The sequence below is a fragment of the Oratosquilla oratoria genome, chromosome 40 (assembly GCF_046742065.1).
Source record: "Oratosquilla oratoria isolate Oo_2021 chromosome 40, ASM4674206v1, whole genome shotgun sequence".
In the NCBI taxonomy this organism is placed as follows: domain Eukaryota; kingdom Metazoa; phylum Arthropoda; class Malacostraca; order Stomatopoda; family Squillidae; genus Oratosquilla; species Oratosquilla oratoria.
In genome coordinates, this window is record NC_134816.1 from 24,431,674 (window position 1) to 24,445,287 (window position 13,614).

At 39.8% G+C, this 13,614-nt stretch overlaps 2 protein-coding genes across 7 annotated transcripts in view; one reads left to right on the forward strand and one right to left on the reverse strand.

Annotated features, from left to right (window-relative positions):
* The window catches only part of ORMDL (sphingolipid biosynthesis regulator orosomucoid 1-like), a 32,349-nt gene extending 31,106 nt beyond the window's left edge, over window positions 1-1,243 (reverse strand). For 2 of the 5 annotated variants that reach the window (XM_076177285.1, XM_076177284.1), the window contains exon 1: window positions 1,220-1,243. In XM_076177285.1, the coding sequence (XP_076033400.1) occupies window positions 1,220-1,228 (9 nt within the window). In that variant the 5' untranslated portion in view covers window positions 1,229-1,243. Of the gene's footprint in view, window positions 1-630; window positions 738-871; window positions 1,024-1,219 lie in introns of those variants that run through there. The other 3 variants (XM_076177286.1, XM_076177287.1, XM_076177288.1) reach the window with 3 other exon arrangements.
* Window positions 1,244-1,605: 362 nt separating this feature from the next.
* The window catches only part of Cul4 (cullin 4), a 32,429-nt gene continuing 20,420 nt past the window's right edge, over window positions 1,606-13,614 (forward strand). Inside the window, exons 1-7 of one of the 2 annotated variants that reach the window (XM_076177277.1) lie at window positions 1,606-2,044; window positions 8,267-8,446; window positions 9,382-9,571; window positions 9,826-10,014; window positions 11,388-11,534; window positions 11,743-11,929; window positions 12,975-13,167. In XM_076177277.1, coding sequence (XP_076033392.1) covers window positions 1,807-2,044; window positions 8,267-8,446; window positions 9,382-9,571; window positions 9,826-10,014; window positions 11,388-11,534; window positions 11,743-11,929; window positions 12,975-13,167 — 1,324 coding nt within the window. In that variant the 5' untranslated portion in view covers window positions 1,606-1,806. The remainder of the gene's footprint in view (window positions 2,045-8,266; window positions 8,447-9,381; window positions 9,572-9,825; window positions 10,015-11,387; window positions 11,535-11,742; window positions 11,930-12,974; window positions 13,168-13,614) is intronic. The other variant, XM_076177278.1, reaches the window with a different exon arrangement.

Sequence of the window (13,614 nt, forward strand, 5' to 3'; positions counted from 1 at the left end):
ATTTACTTAATCATGTATTTCAATGGAAAGGATTTGTTTACTTTTTTGATGCAAGCAAATCAATATGCGGGTCTGCGTGGCTGAATGTACATACAGTTAGATCCTCCATGACCCCCAGAAAAAGGCTCATGACCCGCAGTTTGGGAACCCCTGATCTAGTGCATCAATAGCCTGGCCTCCTATGTACCAATCATCAATCATCCAATGCCTGGCATGGAGAGGGAGACCTATCAAGTATGATAATTTGGAGAAATTATTTTCACTTCTCAAATATTATACACAATTTCTCCTCCATGATATTATCATTCCATGCAATAAACCAAAGTTAAGTTATTCTATTAGTTATCAGTGGTTACCAGTCTTTATACAACAAACTATAATCACATCCTGCTCTTTCAATTTCAAAAGTTTCGCTTTAGCTAAAATGAAAGCATATAAACCATTCTGGGCTCTATACATCCCCCCATGTGTCCCTATGTATGGCCTCAACATCAGCACTTAGACTAGAGTAAGTCTTTGTGTTCCCGAGTCCCGACCTGTAGTCTGTACCTTGTACCTGTATTTTATGGTTTAATAACGTAAGAATTTACGAAAATATGGATTTGCATTATCACATAGTAAAATAAATACCTAATAAATTTCGAAAATATCGTGAATTATTTCCATACACCACCACGCCACTTTCGTAAATACCAATGACTGTACACCACCTTCGACCTTCGTAGAATCAAATCACTGAGTTTACTAACAAACCAAAACAATTGGCACTGCTACCCACGTAGGTCGAATGTTACTGGCCCCTGAAGGCATAATTCTTAATATATTGACAAAAACCTCCACTATCTTCATAACTAATGCACATATTACTTACAAATACTCTCCCTGAATTAATTCAGTAGATCCCAGGTGAGAAATACTAGTTAATGCAGGGACACTGTGTGTGAAACCAACAACTATCTCGAGTTGTCTCAATAATCTATAAGTGTTTGGATACCTGTGTAAAATTACCGCTACGCAAAGTGTTCGATTCTTTCTCAATTAGCTGTCAATACCTTCTTCGATTTTTTTAATGCTTGATGTTAAATAAATGTTCAGATATATAGCGTAATATTTAACTAATAATCACATCCCATTTTAGTACATAATGGTTATATATAAGCTTGACAAACTCTCGTTTTCCTGCCTTGTGAATGCAAAAGAGAGAAGTCTGGATACTCACTAGCGCCATGATTATCGTCTTTGTTCACTTATTGTTTACATGACCATCCATTGCTCATCATGATAATTTTATTTTTGTAACTTAATATACAAACTTCTAGATTTAACTTTGTGTCTATAAATAAACATTATACACATAATTGACCACCTCTCCTACATTATCCCTTATGTATCGCTCAAAGGATGTTGAAGAACTTTTTTCCCCAACCATAGATAAATGGCTTGGGTTTAATAAATTAGGAAAAATAATGAAGCCTTAAGTTTAATCTGTTCTTATGATATGATATACCATATATCTTACGGTAAAATAAATGTAATCTAAAAGATATGCAGTTTGACTGTGTATCCAAATCGGTATCTAATCTGTTCACATTTAAAGGAATCGAACACAGCTAGCCACTCCGGCTGCTTGAGAGTAGGCTGTGTCCATGGCTGTGTGTTTTGGTATCCAGTGCCCTTCAATAACATGTGTAGCCCAAAATTTAAGCTCGCCGTGCTGATCAGATGACCTAGTACATACGATATTATATTTGGTAACTATTATATTTGTTTCTAAGTGGCATCGGCCACAGCAAAACACGGAATCCTATGTCTTCTCACAGTTTGACCCTTGAAAACGTAACCAACGGACAGAGAAAGCGGTTTGCTTCTGGCACGCCTGAGTTAAGCCCTCCTCAAAAAAGACTTTGCATTAATGCACACATGATGGAAAACCAAAAGGTCGCCAATTTTTCAATGGGACCGAATGGTATGAGCAAGACGAGTTCGAGCCTTGTTAAAAAGCAGGGCGCAGAGAAGAAGGTACTTTCGATCAAGAACTTCAAGGGTAAGTTTAGTAATTTTATATTATTACTAATTTACTTGTAATGTCGTTGTTATAGATATAGTACATATTATCAAAGTATAAATAGCAAAATTTGAAGTTGTTAAGGGTTTATAGTGGTTCATAAATAGTAATTAATTCCAATACACTGCAGGTAGTACAATTGTTGATGTAATGAGAAAGGTATATGTACTAGCTATATGACAGCATAGTGCACAATATTTACATTAACAATAAACTGCTGTTCATGTAATTTAGAAAAAGCCTTTTATGTTGATGTGAATATTTAAATAGACGATTATCATGCATATGTCAGTTTTTGCACATTTAGGATTTTCATAATACTGTATCATGTACGTGTGTATTATAGGTGTAAATCGAATACTGTTTGATAGATATTGATGTGGATATAATGATCATGCCACTAGATTTCATCGCAATTGGAAAGGCAACGTAAGACACAGAAAGATAGTGATCTATAATTATATGATAATGATTTCATAACTTGATTATTATAACTTGAGTATTTATAAAGTACCAAATGATATATTAGAAAGCTTAGAGTCTTCAAATTATTCATAGATAACCAGGAGGCTAAAGAAAAATGACAGTAGGACAGGGTCACCCTAGAATTAAACTAATTGCCAGTAATAACAAGAATCAATTATAAGATATGCCTTCTCTTGATAAAGGAAACTAAAGATATAAGTTATGTAGACAGAATCAATTTGAAACCCAGACAAATGGGAATGTGAGAAATGCATCGTGAAATGTACGAATCCTTCCTATTTGATGGAAGTGATGATTGAGAACTGGGTATTGTGAAAGGTAAATATGAATTTTGCAAGTATATAGAGGAAGAAGGCTATTTGTCATAAAGAATGATGGCAAGATGACGACGGAGCAATGACGAGTGGTTAGTGATGGTTGTGTGAGGTGATCATTGGAGAGAATCTGTTTCCTAACTTGAGAATCCATCAACACCTGAGTCTCCATTAGGAAATGCAGCTCCATATTGCCAAACAATACAAAATATTGTATATATATATGTATCTCTCACACTATCTCCCATGCCCCCCCCCTCTCTCTCTCTCTCTCTCTCTCTCTCTCTCTCTCTCTCTCTCTCTCTCTCTCTCTCTCTCTCTCTCTCTCTTTCTATTTCTCACTTTCTTTCCTAGTGTCTATCTCTCTTACCCTTTCTGTTGCCTACACACTCCTCTTTTGCTCACTTTCACTCTCCTGTTTCTTACTTTCTTCCTCCTTATCTCTCTCTCTCTCTCTCTCTCTCTCTCTCTCTCTCTCTCTCTCACACACACACACACACACACACACACACACACACACACACACACACACACACACACACACACACACACACACACACACACACACTCACACTTCTCTTCTCCCTCCTCATCTCTCCCACCCTTTCCATCTTTCCCTCCTATCTCTTACTCCCTCCCTCCCCATCCCTCTCTCACCCTATCCCCCTCTCTCCCACCCTATCCCCCTCTCTCCCACCCTATCCCCCTCTCTCCCACCCTATCCCCCTCTCTCCCACCCTATCCCCCTCTCTCCCACCCTATCCCCCTCTCTCCCACCCTATCCCCCTCTCTCCCACCCTATCCCCCTCTCTCCCACTCCTTCTTTCACCCTCTCACCCTCTCCCTTTCCCTCCCTCTCCCTCTCTTTCCCTCCCTCTCCCTCTCTCACCCTCCCTCTCCCTCTCCCTTTCCCTCCCTCTCCCTCTCTTTCTCTCCCTCTCCCTCTCTTTCTCTCCCTCTCCCTCTCCCTCTCTCACCCTCCCTCTCCCTCTCTTTCCCTCCCTCTCCCTCTCTCACCCTCCCTCTCCCTCTCACTCTGTCACCCTCTTCCTCACCCTCTCACTCTTCCTCACCCTCTCACTCTTCCTCACCCTCTCACTCTTCCTCACCCTCTCACTCTCTCTCTCTCTCTCTCTCTCTCTCTCTCTCTCCTCTTTCCTCTCTCCCTCCCTCTCTCCCTCCCCCTCTCCTCTCTCTCTCTCTCTCTCTCTCTCTCTCTCTCTCTCTCTCTCTCTCTCTCTCTCTCTCTCTCTCTCTCTCTCTCTCTCTCATTCACTCACTCACTCTCCAGTTCTAGTATTTTCCTTGTATTTTTTTCACACATGATTAACTGACAACCAGTGAGTGTCCTTGTCCTCCTCTTCCTATTGCTCCACTCCATCCACCTCCACTCCCTCCTCCTTCAAGTCCCCTTCCTCCTTCTCCATTCTCCAGCTCTTCCATCTGGTTACTTGAAAACGGACCCACATCACAAAGCAATCAAACTTTCTTCTCAAAAGAAGACCTGTAGAACATGAGTTTCCTCTTAGTAGAAATTAAGGCAGTAACTTCATATCATCATTATCCTTATTATAGTTGAAAACAGTAGTAATAATAATGATGATGATAAAAGGATAGCTAAAAAAAAAAAAAAAAAAAAAAAAATATATATATATATATATATATATATATATATATATATACTATATATATATATATATATATATTAGTTTCCTAGATAGAAAAGAATGATTAATTAATTATTACTAGAATTGATAGATGCCCAGCACATACAAGATTTTGAAGGAAGAGAGATGCTGACCACAAAGTGACAGAAGATAATGACAAATAAAAATAGAAGGTGGGGAAGGGGAGGTAAAAGGTAATAAAGTGTGCACACATCACAGGTATAATTATACATATATAGACACAAAACCACTACAAACTAGTCTCTGAAAGGGTGATAATATCCCACATATTTAAAGGGTTCAGGTAACCATTGATTATGGTTGTCTTGGAGGTAATGCATATGTAAAAGATGGAAGATAATGAATTGAGTTCATTCCCTTACTCAGGTAAACACCATATTAAAATCATGTTGTGGGTAGCCACCACATTCCACAGTATGGCAAAGGTTGCTGAATATGTACCATTCACCAGGGATGTAGGTCAGTGGGGCAAGTCTCTACCTTCCTGCCTCACTTCCTTCCTCCATCCCCCCCCCCCCATATATGTGTTGTACATAATTACAAGGAAATCTGGTAATACAAAAACATGTAAGCATTATATAAGATGACCTTGAGAACTGCACAATCATGATGCAGGTTTAATGTCATACCAAAAGTTTCAGAGAAATTCAAGATATACTACAGTAATTGCTGGGCATCATTCCAGGAAATAAAACACTAAATTTAACCAAATTATAACCAGCTTTGGTGTACCATCACTAGAGAGAGAAAGAGAAAGTGTTTGTTTGTTTTTTGCTTGTTTTTTTGTTTATCTAATTGAGTGACTTGTGGGCTAATCTGGTGACCTTCACCTGAGAGCCTGTTTCTCCTATGGTCTTGCTGGTGTGCTGGGTGAGAAGTTATCTCTGATCCATACTCCCTAACACTCCTCTTTCATTTTGTAATTGTTTCACTTCCAATAGAAGCACCAAGGAATGCTAATAATGATGATAATTATTTATCTTTAGTAATCAATATATTTTTATTTATTTATTTGTTCTATGTTTTTTTTTTTAAATTATTTGTTTATTTTTTCAACACCTAGTCATGTATTCTGTCCAGATCTTTTTATAACTACTACTAGCAGTCTTCATCTCTGATTCTCCTCATGATCTGTCATTTGAGAACATCTTTTTGTAGCCAGTCATGCCTTCCATCATTGCTGACTTGAGGGGTAATGCCAGTCATTTGCCTCCTTGCTAACATATTACACTGTATTACTGCCTTCATGTGGGTGGGTATGGATAACATGAATATGTGTGGCCATTATTATTTATTAGTGTGTATGTATTTACCTTTTCTTTTCTCTCTTTTTCTGCATGAGGGGATGAAGGGAGGGGTCATTGATTAAATGAAGTTTGCTGTGGATGTGGTGTCTTGTGCTACATTACTTCTGACCCAGGGCAGTGAGAGAGATGCATGGATGACCTGTCATCCAGGTGGAGCCAAGAAAAGAGGGAGGGAGGAGTGGTGAATGGGAGTGGAGTATGTGGTGATGAAATGGGTAGGATTTTGGCTACTTCCCTTGTATGGGGGGAAAAGCTGTTGGTATATGTATATATTTATTTTATTGTAATATACAGTAAAGGAGCAAAGCTCATTGGGTCCTGTCTCCTATTCTCTAATTTTCTAACCTATCTAGACTCAAATTCATGTACGGTTCCAACTTAAACTATATCTTTGATTTCCAATTATATTTACTTTTGAACTCGTGTATTGTTTGAGCTTTGGGTATATCACCTTCGAAGCTATTCCACATATTTATACATCTATATGGAAAACTGTATTTCTTCACATCATTTTGACATGTGGTATTTCTTAATTTACTTCCATGACCTCTTCAATTGAGACATCTCTTCCATCAATACAGTCTATCCCCTTTAGTGACCTGAACACTATAATCATGTCACCTCTTTCTCTTCAGTCCTTCAAGGTTGATAGACCCATTATTTTTGGTCTCTCCTCATATGGTTTATCTGTCAGGCAGGGGACCAATTTGGTTGCTGCCTTTTGTATTATCTCAGTCTTGCTAATATCCTTAACTCTGTGTGGGGACCATACTGCTGATGCATACTCCAGTCTTGGACGTATCAGGGTTTCAATGAGGTTTTTTTTGTCATCTCTTCATCCATATAATGGAATGCCACTTTAATCATCTGGAGTACGTGTATGTGTGTGTGTATGCTATGAAGGTAAGACAGATGAGTGGAAAAGGTGGTAGAAAAACACCAATTGGAGCGAGAACACTATATTCCTGATGTTTTGACTCCGAAGAAGACTTGTAGTTGAAATGTCAGGAATATAGGGTTCTTGTTCCAACCCGCATTTCTCTACCACCTTTTCCACTTGTGTGTGTCTGTGTATATATATATATATATATACACACACACACACACACACAGAAGACAAGGGTGAATGAAGAATGGTTGTATACGGATGATGTTGTGATGCATGAGGTGGAATTGGTGGGGGGATGGGGGGTGAGGTAGTATGTGTGAGCAAATTTTGATGCAGCCTGAAGGGATTTCTCCCCGTCTTCTCCTTTTATGCATGGGGGGATGGAGAGGGGGGGTCGCCGATTTAATGAAGCGGCCTTGCTGTGGATGTGCTGTGTCTTGCGACACTGCTTCTGACCCAGGGCAGTGGACAAGGTGCAGGGATGACCCGTCATCCAGGAGGTGCTAAGATGAGAGGGAGGGTAGAGGGGTGTGGAGTGTATTCAGGGATGGAATGGGTGGGAATGATTTTATGCCTTTTCCTTTTTGGCTACCTCCCTTGTAAGGGGGAAAAAGCATTGGTATATGTGTATATATATATATATATATATATATAATATATATGTAGATACACACATACATATGTTCAGTATCTGCCTGTCTGTGTCAATGGTGGTAGATTTTCAGATAAAAAAAAATGTACACACAGCATTCCTTATCCTTTTACAACTTGTTGAGACTTGGGTCATAACATTCCTTGTTCTGCCCTGTTTCCTGTAGCACTGTGACACTACTGCATTCTTGGCCTAGCAGGAAGTTTGTTAGCAATTTCTTGTCTTATGCTTATCTATTTTACTTTTTCATTTTGGAATGTCCCCTGTGGGGCTACAAGGAGAAGGATGCCTAGTCCCACTCCCCGTCCCTTTCTTCTCGCCTCTTACAATCCAAGTGGAAATACTTGGTGGCAGTATTTTGTGGTGGGGAAAAGAGGGAGGGTGGAGGGGTGTGGAGTGTATTCAGGGATGGAATGGGTGGGAATGATTTTATGCTTTTTCCTTTTTGGCTACCTCCCTTGTAAGGGGGAAAGAGTCTTGATATATGTATGTATGCTTATCTATTAGTATTACTATTATGGTGATTTACTGGAAAATTCTAAAGGTGGGGTTACAAAACTACAGCATATTATAAGGTTGTAAAATTGTGTTGAGGTACATGACATGAACACCAGTATCCTGGGTATTGAATGCTTCTGACCCAGGGTAGTGGACAAGCTGCAGGGATGACCCGTCATCCAGGAGATGCCAAGATTAGAGGGAGGGAAGAGGGTGGAGGGGAGTGGAGTGTGATAGGGATGGAATGGGTGGGAGTGGTTTTTATGCCTTTGTGTTTTGGCTACCTCTCTAAGGGGGAAAAAGCCTTTGATATATGTGTATATATTCATTCACAGTCAACATTTGAGTAACAAATGTGTCTTGACAGTTCACCAGAAGCCCTGCGTTGACTATGAGAGAGAATCATGGAGATGTCTTCAAGATGCAGTGGTGGCCATTCAGGAATCAAGACCCCTCAAGGACAACTTGACACAAGAGGACCTTTACCGATATGTGGACAATCTCATCACGCAACGACAACCTGCACAGCTTTACTCTGATCTTCGAGGTTTGTTATACTTTGCAATTTGTGGAACTCTACCTGTTAACCCTTTGAAGAGTGGTGGGTTGTTGTTGAATAAAGTCATGCAGTAGCCAGAATAATGTACCTAAAGGTAGTAGCCCTAATTCATGGGTCAATTTAGAGACCTTCAAACATTCCTGTATCAGGTGGTAATTATCCTCCATCCTGGCTAAAATTTTTATTCCATGGTACCCAGTTATTAAGAAAAAGGGTTAATTTTCCAAAAATTGGCAGTTTCTATCAGGTGAATAAATTTGTTTAGCATTAATTGGACTGAAGTCCTCTGTCCCCAGTCTGGGCCTAAGAAATCTCTCCCAACTTCGACTATATTTCCTCCACCTTTTCACGTAATGCAAGCTGATAGCAAATGATTGCTTCCCTCCTCCTCCTCTCCTCCACCTTCTTAAGGTAGTGACTGAAACAGTCCTACACTAATACAACACACACAGTAGTCCAACAGTTCCCAGGTATATCATGAAAGGGCCCAGTGACTATTGTTGGTCACTGTCGGGGGGGTGTGGGTTCCCAGTCAATGAAAATAGAGGCAACAGATATAATTCTAGATTCTTAAAGGTGAGGACACTCCTCAGTGGATTAAGCCAAGGAATGTTCTAAATAGTCACAGTGACATTATAGGAAAAAAATGTGTGTGTATGACCCTACCATGTTGTGTAATCATATTGTTTTAGACTGAGATAAGCCATGTGACTGATGAGCATGGTGAAATAGTTGGTTTTGACAGTTATGGGGAAAGCCTTTCCCAAGTTCATCAATGAAGAAATGTTTTCCTACATTATTAGTCACAGTGACGAAATAAGTTGCACAAACTCGTGTCATATTACTGTTAGTTTATTTAGAGTGAATTAATCCCACTTCAGGGAAAAGAATTGGTTTCATCTCTCCTCCTTATCTACTTGCAGATTTGACAGAAAAACACATTAAATCTAAGCTTGAACAGTTTCTAAGCAGCTCAGGAGATCGACTGACCTTTCTTCGGCAATTAAACGACTGTTGGACACACCATTGCCAGCAAATGAAGATGGTGTGCAATATTTTCCTCGCTCTGGACAGAGGTTATGTCTTACAGAATGCTCAGGTTTCCTCAATATGGCAAGTATCTGCACAAGTTTTCATTTCCTGTGTGGATATGAATTTTTTTTTATTATGTTGGACATTTTTGACTGGCAAAGTGAGTAGCAGTCTCCATAAGGTGGGGCCAGCCTAACCTCGGAAAAGGAGACCGTGACATTAAACTGAAATTTTTACTAATAATTTGTATGTTTTTCATAACTTGTACTGTCATTAGATAATATGTTTTGCATAGTGTTTCAGTGACATCAATTTATTGTATGTTGTATTTTCAGGGACATGGGATTAGAATTATTTAGGCAATACATAATGGAAGAAGTAGTCGTAGAGAATCGATGTGTGGATGGGCTCCTCATGATGGTGGAGAAGGAGAGAGCAGGAGAGACGATTGATCGATCACTCATCAAATCTCTTTTGCGAATGCTGTCATCTTTACAAATCTACCACAAGATTTTTGAAAATAAGTAAGTTCAGATTTAAGGAATTGATTGCACATAGTGTCTGATTTTTGTTTTTTATTTATATGGAAACATATATCTAGGCTTGATAGAGTGAGAAATGAGGAGGTGAGGAGGAGAACAGGGGTGGAAATGGAGCTGGGAGATAGGGTTGATGAAAGAGTATTAGGATGGTTTGGACACATGGAAAGAATGAGTGAAGAAAGACTAGTAAAGGAGGTATGGAAGGCAGATGTGGAGGGAGTGAACATGAGGGGACGTCCTAGGATGAGATGGATGGATGGGGTGAAGGGGGCTTTGGGGAAGAGGGGAATGTCTGTTGAGGAAGGACGGGAGAGGACAGAAGACGGGTGAATGGAGAATGGTTGTATATGGATGATGTTGTGATGCATGAGGTGGAATGGACGGGGGAATGGGGGGTGAGGTAGTGTGTGTGAGCAAAAATTTTGATGCAGCCCGAAGGGATTTCTCCCCGTCCTCTCCTTTATATGGGGGGACGGAGAGGGGGGGTCGCCGATTTAATGAAGCGGCCTTGCTGTGGATGTGCTGTGTCCTGCGACACTGCTTCTGACCCAGGGCAGTGGACAGGGTGCAGGGATGACCCGTCATCTAGGAGGTGCTAAGATGGGAGGGAGGGTGGAGGGGTGTGGAGTGTTTTCGGGGATGGAATGGGTGGAAATGATTTTATGCCTTGTCCTTTTTGGCTACCTCCCTGGTAAGGGGGAAAAACCTTGGTATATGTATTTACATGGAAAGAATGAGTGAAGAAAGATTAGTAAAAGAGGTGTGGAAGGAGTGGACATGAGGAGGCAGCCAAGGATGAGATGGATGGATGAGGTAATTGGGAAAGAGGAGAATGTCTGTTGAGAAAGGAAGGGAGAAGACAGAAGATAGGGGTGAGTGGAGAACAGTAGTGTATGGATGATGCTGTGATGCCCCTTTTACCCCATTCATCCATCTCATTCTCTGTTGCCCCCACCTGTTCACTCCATCTACCTCTGCCTTCCATACTTTTTTTACACTATAAATATGAGGCACATTGTTGAGATGTTCTTATTGTAACCGAAATAATTTCTATTCAAAGTAGCAAAAGCAAGTATCATGGTAGCCTAGTGTGCCACTGGTAACATGTTCTGTCTTCATGATGATTGCATGTGGACCATCTGTCATGTGCCAAGCAAATTCTGTGTAGGCCAAAACAATATTAATTATTTTTTTTTTCTCTTCTTTTTTTCCTATCATTTTCTCTTTTCTTTCTTTTCTTCTCTTTTCTTTCATTCTTTCTCCAACAATAAGAAATCAAGTCCATTTATGTCTTCCAGGAGTCCGATTTTTTTTTTTTTTTTTTTTTTTCTGTCACAATATTATTTCTGTTACAGATTCTTGATAGCCACAGACCAATTATATTCCCGTGAAGGTCAGCGATTAATCCAGGAGCGTAGTGTTCCACAATATCTTATTCATGTGGATAAAAGATTACTTGAAGAGAGTAATAGAGTTCTTCATTATCTAGACATGTCCACTAAGTACGTATCTTATCAATATTTTGATGTGATGAATCAGAAAATATTAAACTAATTATGTATCTTGTCAGTATTTTGATGTGATGAATTGGAGAATATTAAACTAAGTATGTATCTTGTCAATATTTTGATGTGATGAAACAGAAAATATTAATCTCGAATACTTCTTAGAATTATGTTGACTTTTTAACCGGGGACGTTCCTTTTTCAGACGGCAATTGATTTATAGTGTCGAAAAGCAGCTTTTAAGTGAACATAAAACCCACATTCTTCAGAAAGGTCTAGAGTCTTTATTAGACCAGAATCGTAGAAAAGACCTTGCTCTATTGTATAGCCTTTTTGCCCGCATTAAAGGAGGACTTGAAGACTTGTGTATGCATTTTAATGGATATATAAAGGTTGGCGATGCAGAACTTATATTTTGTTAAATGTATTTGTGTTAACTTGTGTATTAGTGTGATCATAAATTATATATATTGTGTACTAGTGTAATCATAAGTTATATATATGTACTGAAAACCATCTCTTCATTATAAAGGGGTGGCCAACTAAAAGCACATACATATATCAAAAGGTCCTTTCTCCTTAACCACTTCAATACAACTCAAATTCTCGTGCACAGCATTGGCTGCCATATGTAATTTGCATTACACTACTCACATTATGAAATATAAAGTCAATGCTGTATTACTCGTTCTCTTTTACTCTGAGTAGTAATAAACACAGAAAACATGATCAAATCAGTTCACAGAATCTGGGGGTAACTTGTGTACAACTACAAGAAATATATAATCAAGATTCTGACGTCTGTGTTCTTGTGTACCAGCTTGCACCTATTGACGCTTATGTAGGCTCCATCGTATTGAAATGGTTAAAAGGGGAATGACCCAACCAAGGTATACACCCACCCTTCATCCATCCAGCACCCATTTGTTGCCCCATTAACTTAGCTTGTTTTGATTTTAGGGTCGTCCTTGTCCCTCACCAACTGTTAGAGTCTGAAGCATTGCAGTAAGATCTAGAATCTCTGCAGCAGGGCCCAACAGTCAAAGCTGGTTCACCCCCCCCCCCCCCACAGATTCATTGCATGGTGACACTCTCCCCTCCTGTTATCATCCACTCAAGAATTTACAGAGTAGACTAGAAGAACCCCTTTGTGCCTTGTCTTGTTTACCATCCATTCTCAACCACTCTGTGCTCATGCCTTTCTCTCACCCTCTCCCTTCCCTGCTCAACAGACATTCCCTTTGTACCCAGGGCCTCCTTTGTGTGCCATCCATCCATCCGTCCATCCATCCAACCTATTCTTGGTCTTCCCCAGAATAAATGTATATATTTATATAATTTTCTTTTCTTTTCTTTTAAGTGATAATGTTGTCTTTGATTTATGATTTTATAGATTTGCTTCATGCTTGGGATTAATATGCCTCAATAATTTTCCAGGCCTTTGGTAAAACCATAGTGATAAACCCAGAGAAAGATAAAGTAATGGTACAAGAGCTTTTAGACTTCAAGGACAAAATGGATGCTGTTGTTGCCGAGTGCTTTGGCAACAGCGAGAAATTTGTCTTCGCTCTCAAAGAAGCATTTGAACATTTCATTAACCAGAGACTCAACAAACCTGCAGAACTTATTGGTAAGTATCCTGAAGGTTGAGGGGATGGCAGTTCGAATCCTGCCACCGGTGAAGTTGAACCAAGGGCATAGTTCATTAAATTCCACACTACAAAGTCCTCTATAAGAGGAGTTCGTGACATTAAACAGTATAATCCTGAACACACTCCAATATGAAAAAAAATAATGATAATGATAAATACATATACCAAAGGCTTTTTCCCCCCCTTACAAGGGAGGTAGCCAAAAAACAAAGGCATAAAAACCATTCCCACCCATTCCATCACTAATGCACTCCACTCCCCTCCACCCTCTACCCTCCCTCTTATCTTGGCACCTCCTGGATGACAGGTCATCCCTTCACCTTGTCCACTGCCCTGGGTCATAAGTTTTGTTGCAAGACACAGCACATCCACAGCAAGGCCACTTCATTAAATTGGGGACCCCCCTCTCCATCCCCTCATGCAGA